We start from the raw sequence: 13973 nt of genomic DNA on the forward strand, positions 1-13973 counted from the left end.
CATTATCATTATCATTATCATCATTATCATTATCATTATCATTATCGTTATCATTATCATTATTATTAAATTTATTCCCCGCCACTCCTGAAGCCGGTTCATGGCAGGTTACAAAACGTCCAGTAAAAACCTCATTAAAATGGACAAAAAAATATACAAACAAGAACAGGCAACATGGCAAAATATTACCCTCCACCCCCCTTACCTCTAGGAGGGGAAGGAAGAAGAAGAAGAAGAAGAAGAAGAAGAAGAAGAAGAAGAAGAAGAAGAAGAAGAAGAAGAAGAAGAAGAAGAAGAGTTGGTTCTTATATGCCGCTTTTCCCTACCCGAAGGAGGCTCAAAGCGGCTTACAGTCGCCTTCCCTTTCCTCTCCCCACAACAGACACCCTGTGAGGGAGGTGGGGCTGAGAGAGCCCTGAGATTACTGAACAAGTAGAAGAGTTGGTTCTTATATGCCGCTTTTCCCTACCCGAAGGAGGCTCAAAGCGGCTTACAGTCGCCTTCCCTTCCTCTCCCCACAACAGACACCCTGTGAGGGAGGTGGGGCTGAGAGAGCCCTGAGATTACTGAACAAGTAGAAGGGTTGGTTCTTATATGCCACTTTTCTCTACCCGAAGGAGGCTCAAAGCGGCTTACATTCGCCTTCCCTTTCCTCTCCCCACAACAGACACCCTGTGAGGGAGGTGGGGCTGAGAGAGCCCTGAGATTACTGAACAAGTAGAAGAGTTGGTTCTTATATGCCGCTTTTCCCTACCCGAAGGAGGCTCAAAGCGGCTTACAGTCGCCTTCCCTTCCTCTCCCCACAACAGACACCCTGTGAGGGAGGGGAGGCTGAGAGAGCCCTGATATCACTGCCCGGTCAGAACAGCTCTATCAGTGCCGTGGCAAGCCCAAGGTCACCCAGCTGGCTGCATGTGGGGGAGCGCAGAATCGAACCCGGCATGCCAGATTAGAAGTCCGCACTCCTAACCACTACACCAAACTGGCTGTAGGAGGGTCAAGATAACACCGGTTGTAATTTGACATCGGGAGGGGGGTCCTCGATCTTCCTCACTGCCCCCAGCCTCAACCGTAGACCTGGCGGAAGAGCTCTGTCTTGCAGGCTCTGCGGAACGCTGAAAGTTTCCGCAGGGCCTGTCGCTCACCCAGGAACTCGTTCCACCAGGTGGGGGCCAGGACCGAAAAGGCTCTGGCCCTGGCTGAGGCTAGACATGCTTCCCTGGGGCTGGGAACGATGCTTCTTAACTTTTTCCTTTCAATGCTAACATTTTCAACATACAGTGGGATGAACTCCCAGAAGAGCTGAGGGCCCTGCAGGTCTTCATCCGGACCAGGGGATTTTAACTCATCCAGTGCAGCTAAATGCCTCTCAACAACCTCTCTGTCCATGTCAACCTGCCACCCAGACACTATCTCTTGACTACGGCCATCTCTAGTTGTGCCTAAACCCTTTGACCTGTGGGAAAAAACAGATGTAAAATAGGCGCTGAGCCTTTCTGCTTTCTCTGCACCCTCTGTTAGAGTTTGTCCATCCGCACCCAACAGTGGGCCTATTGCCTTCTTTACTTTACGTTTGTTCCTCGCATAACTGAAAAATCTTTTCTTGTTACACTGGGCTTCCGTGGCCAATCTTGGCTCACTCTCAGCTTTGGCCTTTCTGATGATTGATCTACAGTGCCTAATAACCTGTAAGTACTCTTCTTTAGAGCTCTGTCCTTCCCTCCATTTCCTGATGCCTTCCCCCCCCCCCCATTGGAGGGGCCAGTGACCCATAAGCATGCATTCATGTTGATTGTGATGGGCCATTGATGGGGCTCCTTCTATGCATCCTGGTGGACCAGTGGCTGCTTGTCTGCCCTGTCCAGGTGGCTTTCCATCCCCAGCCACAGAATAATTCCATAAGTTGTTCCATATCCTTGGACCTCCATCCATCCCTTTAGCAACTAATTCTGTATCATTACTGGGGAATTCAAAGGGCTCTTCACCCTCAGTGGCCCCAAAGAAATCCTGTTGGTGGCATTCTCACCCATCCGCAAATGGACTGCCGGACAAGAGCCAAGAGGTGGGCTCTCAATAGCCTCCAGCAGTAAACTACAAGCCAACAGAAAAGCTTCTTCCTCTTACCTGGACAGTAGACAAAGTTGGGAATTCTTCTTCCCCGCAGATGAATGTCTCTGTTGCAAGTTTTTCATGTGGGAAACGATCACTTGGATAAAATGAATTGTCACGAACTTCGGTCTAATGGGTGCAGGGTCTTTCAAAGATAAACCAGGAAATATTAGAGAAGGAACCCTGGCCTGGATAGCCCAATTTTGCGGCTTCTTGGAGGCTAAGCAAGTAATGGGAAGGGAGAAGGAAAGTTGGGGAAAGGCCACCAGGGCTGCCCTTCCCACCCCCAGCACGGATTGCCTCCCGCCCAGGATTTCTTTCAGGCCTGGCAGCCAAGTGTTGATTGCTCCCTGGTCTCCCCTTCACTCACCACTGGTGCTGATGCTTCACCTTCATGCACCATGTGCTGGGGGAGGAGCCATTTGTACCCGGAGTGCCCGATGGCCACTGGGGACCAGCCACAAACTTGCAACGGGCCTTGGGAGAGTGGCCAGCAGGGGAGGCTCTTGGGGCCAAAACACCCCTGTTTCTCTGGTGCAATGTTTGTGCCTCACGAGGCAGTCAGGCCGTTCAGCTGACTGGAGCTTGGAAAGGAGGGGTGTGTTGAAGCCACAACAACACACACCCCATGGTGGGCATGGTGCAATGATGTGAGATTCTCTTGTCCTTTTCCCAGCTGAGCCACGTTTGCTTCTGCCGTAACAAAGCACACCAGCTCCAGAGGCCTGGCTCAGGGCTCCCGGTCTTGAGGGGCCACAGGGGAAGAAGGCAAATGTGTCCATTCTCTGCCTGGGCTTCTGAAACACCCTGGGGTGGGCAAACTCCAGCTGTTGCCCCCATCAGCCCCGGGGTCAATATCATGCCAAGGGCATCCCCTGTTTCCAGAGGAAGAACCTTACAGCCCAAACACTGTGCTGAATTACAGATCTGTCGAAATACGTTTTACACAGTTTTGGTACAATCAGTGGTGGGAGGGGTGAGATAGAGCAGAGAAATCCTTAATGGTGCACAGTTTTATTTAGGGATGGGCATCCCTGGTGACCTCCTTTTTCTCCCTACACTCTGACCACTCCAGACCTCCAGGAATTTTCCAGACTATGGTTGTAGAGCCTACCAGCCATTAATTTTTTTTAATTACTGTTGGGGTTGGTGTGACATCACTTCCAGGAAGAAATACACACGTGAGCCAGAAATGTGATGGCAAAACCATTGAATATCCAGCGATTCCTAGAGAAGACTACCCTCACTTCTCGGTCCCCCCCTTGTGAGTCACACCATTGCTGATGGTGCCTCGCCCATGTCCCTGTCCCTCCCTGGACTGCCGCTGGCTGCCAGGCAACCCTACCAATCAGGGAACAGGGGCTAGCCCCTGCTGCCTTCCAGGAAGAGCCAGAAGGCCAAGTTGCCCACAGCCAGACCCACGGGGGGGGGGGGGTCCCACATGCTCCTCAACATGCTTTGGCTCCCTCAGCCATATAGCAATGCATCCACCCACCAGTGTGCGCTATTGGTCAGTTTTGGTTTAAACCCCAAGACTGGATCTAGCAGCACATTGGTTAATTGCATCACCCGTGCTGATCCTACCGCTGGCTTGAAGCTTGGTCCTCAGTAGAATCATTAACAGAACCACATGCATTATTCATCCCATCCCTGCGGAGAGCGGCAGTTCTAGCTAACTCAAGCATGTTATTTTCAAACACTGGCACCTCTTATCTGAAATTCCAGGGTGCAATATGAAACTATTGATTGCGTGGATGTCATATTGGCGATTTCTGGGGGACTAGTAACAGGAATCTCCCGTGGGGGAATCATAAATACGGCAACAGCATTGTTTGCAAATTAATGCTGGAAGCCATTCCATTTACACGTACTTTCACTGTAAAAATTGAGGATTTTATAAATTGTGTGTCAAAAAATGTAATATACGCAATCCTGTGTCCGTGTCAACTCATCTATGTGGGAATCTCTAGTAGACGTGTTATGGACCCCTTGTCCAGGATTTGTAATGACATCAGAGAAGCTCCATTGATTACTCAGTGGAAAGAATTTAAACACGTGCTGGAGGATCTGGTCTTTTTTGGACTTGAATTTATAAGAGAACAGCAAGGAATGGACATGCAGCAATATCTTTTGCCACAGGAATGTCACACGATTTTTAATCTGAATTCCTTGTCTCCTGGAGGTCTTAATTCAAACTGGGATTTGCCATGCTACTTGTGAAAAAACTATTTGAAGCGGTTGTCAAAGCTAATTTGGGTTAATGACTTGCACCTGTGGCTTTCTGCCTTTACAATTTGGAGGGATGTATGGCTGACATTTGGGAGACGGCATGATAGTGTGAAATGGTATTCTATGTGAGGTTGGGGGCAGATTGCCCAAGTGATACTTTAGGTATGCTGTTCTATGAATTTACTTTACCCTGGAATTTCTTGGGGGGGATATTATGAATGATTACATGCATTATATTTATGAATTAATATTTAATTGTGTTTTGCTTATAAATTGTTTGCATGGACTAATTTTGAGAAAGCTATGTATTAATAAGGAAGGTAGGAAAACATTCCTGTTTCTTTAATTACCATTTGTATTTTTATATATTATAATTGTTATTACATATATTTTTGTTCAACAGAATATAGCCATTGAGGAAGGAACTTCCAAAAACGAGGTATAAACCTGGGTACCCGTTCTGGCTGAATATTGATAATATTATGGCTACTACACGACAGTAGACTTAGTACATTTATAATAAATTGTTTATTGGACTGCTGTTGTCGATTCTCTTTTTGGCTTGCTTCTTCTTTGGACTGACGGCCTATCTTCAGTTCCATGTCACTAGAACAAGCATGGCCTATCTCTGACGTGCAAACATACCTGCCCAAGCTCCTTGGCCCAGCTGCACTTTACTAAGGTGTGCCAAGAATATTATTATGAAGAGTTGTTCATGGACAAACTCCATTTTTGCATAGGGAGGGGTCCTGGGACCCTAACAGAATCACTTCCAGAGTTTCAAAAGGGAAAGAATGTGAAGAGGAAGGATGTGTGATGCTTTAGGATGCTTAGGGCTGATCATGCGTTAAGCAGGGGGTTGGACTAGATGGCCTGTATGGCCCCTTCCAACTCTATGATTCTATCCCATATAAAAGGAAAAACAGCTGTTGAAATTTTATTAGAGGAGGGAGATCATTTGTTTCGTGTCCATGGAGGACTACTTTGGAGAGAGGTCCAAAAGAGAGGAGGTTGCAGCCATCAAGAGAAGAGAAGACCACAACATCCTCCAGATAATTCGCCAAAGGCTCACAAAGACATCAAGCTGCCTTCTTCTGAGTCCAATGTTTGGTCCAACTTGCCTAATCCCCATACAGGTCTATGAATATCTCACTGAAGACTTTCCAGATCAAAACTTTCTTAGAGAGAAAATTTTCCGGAGGGCTTTGCGGATCTCTTTGGTCTTGATGCTGTAGATGATGGGGTTCAGGACGGGAGGGACCAGGTAGCAGACGTTGGCCATGAAGGAGTGCACAAGAGGAGAAGCATGCTTGCCAAAACGATGTGCTATGGACAAGCCTATCAGTGGAGTATAATACACAACCACTGTGCAGATGTGGGAGACACAGGTGTTGAGGGCCTTGAGACGCCCTTCCTTGGAGGCCATGCTCAGCACCGTCTTGACGATCAGAATGTAGGACAGGAAGATGAAGAGGGAATCGAGCCCAAAAGTCGAGAGAACAACAAACAACCCAAAACGGCTGTTGAGGGTGGTGTCGGCACAAGGAAGCCCAATTAAATCTGGGTGCAAGCAAAAGGCGTGGGCTAGAAGGTTGGATCTACAAAATGGCAGCCTCCTGAGGAGAATAGGCAAGGGGGCTATAACGAGGACGCTCCTCACAGCAATCCCCAGGCCTATCATGGAGATCCTGGAGTTGGTCAGGATGCTGCCATATTGGAATGGGTTGTATATGGCGATGAAGCGGTCAAGAGCCATGGCCCAGAGGACGCCCGAGTCCATGATGGAAAAGCAGTGGATGAAGAACATCTGGCCGAGACAGGCATCCATCCCAATCTGCCTGGCATCAAACAGAAAGACACTCATCACAGTGGGGAGGGTGGAGATGGACACCCCCAGTTCAGCCACAGCCAGCATGGAGAGGAAGAAGTACATGGGTTTGTGGAGGCCTGGGACCATCACAACCACAACAATGATAACAGCATTTCCCAAAATGGCAACTACGTACATGGAGCAGAATGGGATGGCGAGCCAGGTGCCTTGGGCTTCCAGGCCTGGGATGCCGGCCATCAGGAAGACGGGAGAAATTGAGCTCTTGTTCCCGAAGGGTCCTGTGCTGAAGCTAAACATTCTCCTGTTTATCACCTGCATGTGGACAATCATACCAGTTAACTCTGAAGCAGGGGAGGGAGTGGGCACTGGGTCTTTGGCCCTGTGTGAAAGGGATGGAGGCAGTAACTGCCATATTTCAGTGAAGGGTTTTGGATCAGCCGCCTGTTCTTAATGGAACAGAGATCTGAAGATATCAAAACGTCCCTGGAGCAAGTGCAGTGCCTTGACAGCATCACATAATCTCCAAGACTGACCGCGCCTGGAAGGTTCACGGTATGGCCCTGGCATTCTTGTGGTCCTCTGAGCCAAGGGTAGCAGAGAGATCACTGCTGGGGCCACCTCAGACAAGGCCCTGCTGCATGAAAGGGACTCTTATGGTTCTTTATGTCACCAGGAGAGACAGTGTGGGGTAGCGGTTAAAAGTGGCGGATGGTCATCTGGTGAGTTTGATTCCCCGCTCTGTCACATGCAGCCAGCTGGGTTATCTTGGGCTCATGACAGTCCTGTTGGGGCTGTTCTGACTGAGCTGTGGGGGCTCTCTCAGCCTCCCCTCCCTCACAGGGTGTCTCTGCTGTGGGGAGAGGAAGGGAAAGCGATCGTAAGCTGCTTTGAGACTCCTTTGGGCAATTAAAAGCAAGGAATAAAACCCAACTCTTCTTCTTCTAAGACACGCATGGGGATGAACATCAGTTATGTAGCAGACACAAAACAATTATTGGTACTTAAAATGTCTACCCTGGGCAGAATCTTTCATGGGGGCATTCACATATCATCCAAGATCAGTTAATGTACGAACTCTGACATTTTCCTCCCAAGAAATCAACAAGGAAAGTCTGTTTCTTATTTCTTTAAATAAAAAAAGACACACAGAAGAAATTGTATATGTGAAATAGATTGTGGTAAAGGTTTGTTGAAGATGTAAGGACGGAGTCATATCTTTAAGGAAAATTGTTAATAATGTCGGAGTCAAGGCTTCTGTCAGCAGGTATTTATGTACCTCTTTGACATCACGTTGCAGGCAGTTTATGGGGCCCCCAGGAAGGGGCTTTTGAGGCAAGGGAGAAGCAGAGGGGGTTGGCCGGGGCCTTCCTCTGCAGACTGCTCCTTGGGGGTCTCCCAACCAGGTACCTCCCCTGGAAAGCCTCTGAGATCTGATCTGAGATGTGGCCTGGCTGGTTTCCTTCCTCCTCTCCAGCTTAGGCCTTTAAAAATTGTGTCTGCCTTTTACGACAGTCTTTTAAAAATGTTTTCTCCCATGAACACAGATCGAACGCAGCTTCTGGCTTCAAAAATGAACACACGACACTGTTGCTGGGCATTGAGACCAGCAATAAAACAACAAAGAGGAGCTGGCCCATTTCCCCCCAAACCCGCCAGCCGCAATACTGGAAGCCAGAGAATAGATCACAATGATGACAGAATGTTGTTCTTGACAAGACCAGAGTCCGGCAGCACCTTTAAGACCAGCAAAGGTTTACTCAAGGGGACATGCCTGCACGCGAAAGCTCCCGCCTGGAATAAATCCCGGTTGGTCTTAAAGGTGCCTGATTGGACTCTGGTTTCATTGTGCTCCTTCAGCCCAACTTGGTGACCCGCTGGGTGTTTTCTTGAGTTCCTGTATGCAAGAACCAATATTTTTTAACAGAGAAAGAGAGAGAGGAGAGAGAGATGGAAAGTTCAGGAAGGCATTGTTCCTGGGTTCCCTTCCCACCACAGGCATCTTGGGGTCTGCCCCTGTGTCCCTCCAAGCTGCCAGCCTGGATTCCTCGCTGCCCAAGGAGCGATTATTGTACACCTGGCAGCCACACACTGATCGCTCCCCTCCCCGGCCTCTCCCCTCACTCACCACTGCCGATGTTCCTCCTCAATGCCCAAGGCTGGCCTTCCTCTGAGGCGGCTTTTGTACCGTCCCAATGCTCATGGGAGGAGGGCCAGGTGGCCACTGGGAACTAGCGGGAGCCCAGTTCACTGGCTTGCTTATTCTCGCCTGAGGAGGGAAGGAGCCGATGGCTAGGGGGCCCTTGGGACCCAAATGTGCCTGGTTGCTCACTGGGTGTGTGTTTCCCCTTCACAGGGCAGCTGGGTCTTGTGGGTCCTTCCACATATCTGAATGCTCAGGGGAACTGCTTCCCGTCGCCTTCTTATCATGGAGAACCAGAATGGTGAGCAAGCTCGAACCTTGGACTGGTGTCTGAGAGATTTGTGCTCTGCCATGAAGGTGCCTTTGTATCTTAGTTTAACCGACCTCACAGGGTTGTTGTGAAAGTCAAATGAAGTAGGCACGGCCAGGTGACCACTGGGAACTAGCAGGGGCCCAGTTAAATTGCTTTTCTTGCCTGAGGAGGGAAGGAGCTCTTTGGAAAAGGCAGGATAAAACGTATTTGGTAGAATTCTAGAATCATAGTTGGAAGGGACGTCAAGAGTCATTTAGTCCAACCCCTTGCTGGAAATTCACAACTGTCTGCCCACCCACAGTGACCCTAATTCCATGCCCAGGTGATGCCCCCCCCAAAAAAAAACATAATCCCTGTCCACTCTGGGAGGCGGTTCTACAGATAGATGGGGCCCAGACCCTGCACGGCTTTAAAGGTTAATACCAAAACCTTGAACTTGATCCAGGCCACCACTGGCAACCAATGCAGCTGCAGGGTGGATATGGGCCCTCCAAGGTGTGCCAGTGAGGACCCCATGAGCCACATATTGTGCCAGCTGCAATTTCCGGGTCAGGGAAAAGGGCAGGCCTGTAGAATGAGTTACAGAAGCACAGCCTGGTGGTGACCGTTGCATGGATCACTGTGGCCAGGCAATCCAAGGACAGAGAGGGCACGAGTAGCCTCCCCTGGCACAGGTGGGAAAATGCCATGTGGGCTACTCCTGTGACCTGGGGCTTCTCTGTCAAGGAGGCATCCAGGATCACAACCAAATTTCAGGCCAAGGGCGAGATGTTAAGCTGCACCCCAGCCAAGGTAGGTAGGCGTGCTTCCTGATCTCTCGCCTTCCTGCCCAGCCACAGGACCTCCACCTTGAAGGGGTTCACTTTCAGCCGACTCTGCTCTAACCATCCAGTTACGGCTTCCAAACAACTGGTGAATGTATCTGGGGAGAGGGGGTGGTTGGCGCCTGGGTGTCCATCCATCAGAAAATAGGGCTGGGTATCATCTGCATATTGGTGACAAGTCAGCACATAGCTCCGGACCAGCTGTGCCAGAGGGCACATGAAGATGTGAATCATAGAATCACAGAATCATAGAGTTGGAAGGGGCCATAGAGGCCATCTAGTCCCACCCCCTGCTCAACGCAGGATCAGCCCTAAGCATCCTAAAGCATCCAAGAAAAGTGTGTCTCCAACCTTTGCTTGAAGACGGCCAGTGAGGGGGAGCTCACCACCTCCTTAGGCAGCCTATTCCACTGCTGAACTACTCTGACTGTGAAAAATCTTTTCCTGATATCAAGCCTATATCGTTGTACTTGTAGTTTAAACCCATTACTGCGTGTCCTTTCCTCTACAGCCAATGGGAACAGCATCCTGCCCTCCTCCAAGTGACAACCTTTCAAATACTCATCTTCAAGGACAAGGCCGTGCCAGGGATCATGCCAGAAACAGGGTGTCTTAGGAGGGGAGACCTAGAAGGATCAGGAATGTTTAAGCAGATTCTAATCAGGATGGAGTCAAATTGGTTCCGTGTCATCCCCTGGCAGAATGAACCCTGGAACTGTGGCCTGCCACTGCTAGAATGTAAGACCACACCACTTAATGCCGTTCTCAAAGTACCGAGTAAACTGTTACTTTCTGTGTTGCTCGTCTTAGAATTGTGCCGTACCTATATTTGCTATAATTAATTATTTCCAGTTTTCTTTTAATAAATCACATGCATCTTTTTATGAAACGTTAGGATATATACGCAGCCTTGTCCTGGGAAACCAGGGGTTAAGACAGGAACTTCTTGAAACACAGGAAGGTTTCAAAAGCAAAAACAATACATCAGGGGTGTAACAAACAAACACGGAAGTGCCATGTCAAGTTAGATGCCATTCTGGCAGATCTGGAGAAACACCAATTTCATGTTATCGAACCCGTGTTGAAGGAGGAGCCTGAAACAGAAGCAAACTAAAGGGCAGAGAGGCTGTTCTTGGTTGGCTCTTTGCAGACTCTTAAGTGAAATTCATGTTGTTGATTCAATTGATGACCATTTCAGCCCCTTTTCTTCCAGAAAGGATTCAAGGCAGAGGTTATTCTGAGGATCCTGCTGGAGATCTGCTTGGTTTTGATGCTGTAGATGATGGGGTTCATCACAGGCGGGAGAAGCATGTAGATGTTGCCCATGACAACGTGGAGAAGGGGAGAGGCATGCTGGCCAAACCGGTGCACAATGGAGAGGCCGAGCACGGGCACGTAGAAGACCAGCACGGCGCAGAGGTGGGAGACGCAGGTGCCCAGGGCCTTGCGGTGGCCTTCGTCCCCAGAGGTCATGCCCAGGACTGTCTTCAGGATCAGGCTGTAGGAGACGAGGATGAAGAGGAGATCGGAGCCCATGGTGAGGAGGATGAGACTGAGAGCGTAAAGGCTGTTGAAAGTCGTATTCGTACATGCCAGGCGGATCAGGTCCTGATGTAGACAGTACGAGTGAGAAAGGACAGCCCCCGGGCAATATGGGAACCGCAACATAAAGGGCACAGGGGGCAGCAGGAATAGGGTGCTTCTCAGCAGGAGACCGAGGCCCACCCTGGCCACCTTGGTGGGGGTCACGAGAGCTGCGTACCTCAGAGGGAGACAGATGGCCAGGAAGCGGTCGATGGCCATGGCAAAGAGCACCGCCGACTCCATGAAGGAGAAGGAGTGGACAATGAAAAGTTGAGCAATGCAGGCCAGTTTGCTGATCCCCCTCAGCCGGAACCAGAGGACTCCCATGACGGTGGGCACGGTGGCGAGGCAGAGGCCCAGGTCGGTGGTGGCCAGCATGGCCAGGAAATAATACATGGGCTGGTGCAGGCCGGGCTCCGTCCAGATGATGTACAGAATGGTGCAGTTGCCCAGCATGGCAAACAGGTAGGCGGAAAAGATGGGGATGCCGATCCAGTGGTGCACCGTCTCCAGCCCTGGGAAGCCGCTCAGGCCCAGCAGTGGGTTGCTGACATTGGAAGGGGCCATGATGGTTCACCCAGAGCGCTGCCTCTCAGTAACTCTGTGGAAGGCAAAGAGAAGAACAGATGGGCGGAAATGCCTCCTTCGGAAAGTGCTTTGGGCCAAGGCAGGACAACCCACGGCCAGATTGTCAAGCTCCTGTCTGGGTGATCTCTTAAAGAGCTGATGAGTGGCAGGACAGAGGGGCTCCTGACCTCAGGAGAGGCTGCCCTTCAGTTGTCAGAGTATCTACACAGACCCTGAAAAGGCACCAAGGGACACGTGGTGGAGACAGGCAGAGTGTGAGACTCCGAGGCAGCAATGCAAGGGCAAGGGCAGCCATGGGGGTGGGGGGGGGGTGGCCTTTTCTTGGATGGAAGTTGCCTTTAAGTTGCATTCAGGGTTGCCCTCTCTCCAAGGGGTCAAGGGTGGCTTGTGGAGTGCCTGAATGGTCTGCTGGCCAACAGACCTGGAGCGCCAGGGTCTTCACAGGGGTTTGCTTTGGCATCTCTCTCTGGCATTGTCTGTTCAGGCTGACTGCGTGGTGCAGCGGTTAAGTGACTTGGCCTCTAAGCTGGAGAACCAGGTTTGATCCTACATTCTTCCTCCACATGCAGCCAGCAGGGTGACCTTGGGTTAGTCCCAGTTCTTTTGGAGCTCTATCAACACCACCTCCCTACTGGAGGGAGGTGAGTAGCGGGGTACCTCAGGGCTCGGTGCTCGGCCCGGTACTTTTTAACATATTTATTAATGATCTAGATGAGGGGGTGGAGGGACTACTCATCAAGTTTGCAGACGACACCAAATTGGGAGGACTGGCAAATACTCCGGAAGATAGAGACAGAGTTCAACGATATCTGAACACAATGGAAAAATGGGCAAATGAGAACAAGATGCAATTTAATAAAGATAAGTGTAAAGTTCTGCATCTGGGTCAGAAAAATGAAAAGCATGCCTACTGGATGGGGGATACGCTTCTAGGTAACACTGTGTGTGAACGAGACCTTGGGGTACTTGTGGATTGTAAGCTAAACATGAGCAGGCAGTGTGATGCAGCGGTAAAAAAGGCGAATGCTATTTTGGGCTGTATCAACAGGGGCATCACATCAAAATCACAAGATGTCATAGTCCCATTGTATACGGCACTGGTCAGACCACACCTGGAGTACTGTGTGCCGTTCTGGAGCCTCACTTCAAGAAGGACGTAGATAAAATTGAAAGGGTACAGAGGAGAGCGACGAAGATGATCTGGGGCCAAGGGACCAAGCCCTATGAAGATAGGTTGAGGGACTTGGGAATGTTCAGGCTGGAGAAAAGGAGGTTGAGAGGGGACATGATAGCCCTCTTTAAGTATTTGAAAGGTTGTCACTTGGAGGAGGGCAGGATGCTGTTTCTGCTGGCTGCAGAGGAGAGGACACGCAGTAATGGGTTTAAACTACAAGTACAACGATATAGGCTAGATATCAGGAAAAGGTTTTTCACAGTCAGAGTAGTTCAGCAGTGGAATAGGCTGCCTAAGGAGGTGGTGAGCTCCCCCTCACTGGCAGTCTTCAAGCAAAGGTTGGGTACACACTTTTCTTGGATGCTTTAGGATGCTTTGGGCTGATCCTGCGTTGAGCAGGGGGTTGGACTAGATGGTCTGTATGGCCCCTTCCAACTCTATGAGAGGAAGGGAAGCTGCTTTGGGACTCCTCTGAGTAGTGAAACTCTGAAGTTTGATTCCTGTCTTTTCCTCCATTTGAATTTCCTCCAGGCTAGCCTGGAGGATCAAAGGGAGCTTCCCCAGTCTGAGGGAGGAGAAGCGCATGGATTGGGGCACCTTTCCTGGGCCCTTCTGGAGCCAGGATCCTTCAGGGAGCCTTTGTCTGATTCAGGAAGGCCGCCCTCTTACCTGGAGCTCTGGTGACCTTCTTCCGGCCCAGGGCAGCAACCTTCTTGTCCCCTCCGTTCTCCATCCCCCTCCATCCCCCTCCATTCTGGGCAGCTCAGGAAAGACAGTGTTGTCTGTGGTCTGCTGCATTTAGTCCCTTGAAGATGCCGGGACTCCCAAGGAAGCACCGGAGGGCTGCCTTGGCTGATGCAGATGGCTGCTGGGAGGATTTATAGACCGGGGACCCTGGAGGGATGCTGCAGGTGAGGGAGGCTCAACCACAAGGGGAAGTGGCTGATTCACGATATGAGCTACGAAACTCTCACAGGGGAGCCTTCGCTGGGCGAGAGCTGGCTCCGTTGGCCTGACCTCCCCGAGGCCTTCATCTCAGCGCTGCCTGGAGTCCCTTCCATTCCCTGGGAAGAGATGAGCCCTGAGCTCAGATATACATGGCTGAGGGAGAGCGCATATGCACTGCACAGGCCCAGGGGCCCAGGTCCTCACAGCTGCAGCCCTCCAGACTGGTGTGTGGG

The 13973-nt window shown here is 50.4% G+C and overlaps 2 protein-coding genes across 2 annotated transcripts; both read right to left on the reverse strand.

Annotated features, from left to right (window-relative positions):
• Positions 1-5506: 5506 nt before the first annotated feature.
• On the reverse strand, positions 5507-6487 carry LOC143840527 (olfactory receptor 51I2-like). The gene has a single exon (XM_077344140.1). The coding sequence runs from the start codon at positions 6485-6487 to the stop codon at positions 5507-5509; it is 981 nt and encodes a 326-aa protein (XP_077200255.1).
• Positions 6488-10640: 4153 nt separating this feature from the next.
• Positions 10641-11597, reverse strand: LOC143840528 (olfactory receptor 51V1-like). Its single transcript, XM_077344141.1, has one exon. The coding sequence runs from the start codon at positions 11595-11597 to the stop codon at positions 10641-10643; it is 957 nt and encodes a 318-aa protein (XP_077200256.1).
• Between the last annotated feature and the right edge of the window lie 2376 nt (positions 11598-13973).

The sequence above is a fragment of the Paroedura picta genome, chromosome 6 (assembly GCF_049243985.1).
Source record: "Paroedura picta isolate Pp20150507F chromosome 6, Ppicta_v3.0, whole genome shotgun sequence".
NCBI lineage: Eukaryota > Metazoa > Chordata > Lepidosauria > Squamata > Gekkonidae > Paroedura > Paroedura picta.

What these genes read in the sequence shown, in the direction of transcription:
- LOC143840527 (XM_077344140.1), bottom strand. Translation starts at nt 6,487, where the DNA reads ATGCAGGTGATAAACAGGAGAATGTTTAGCTTCAGCACAGGACCCTTC.
- LOC143840528 (XM_077344141.1), bottom strand. Translation starts at nt 11,597, where the DNA reads ATGGCCCCTTCCAATGTCAGCAACCCACTGCTGGGCCTGAGCGGCTTC.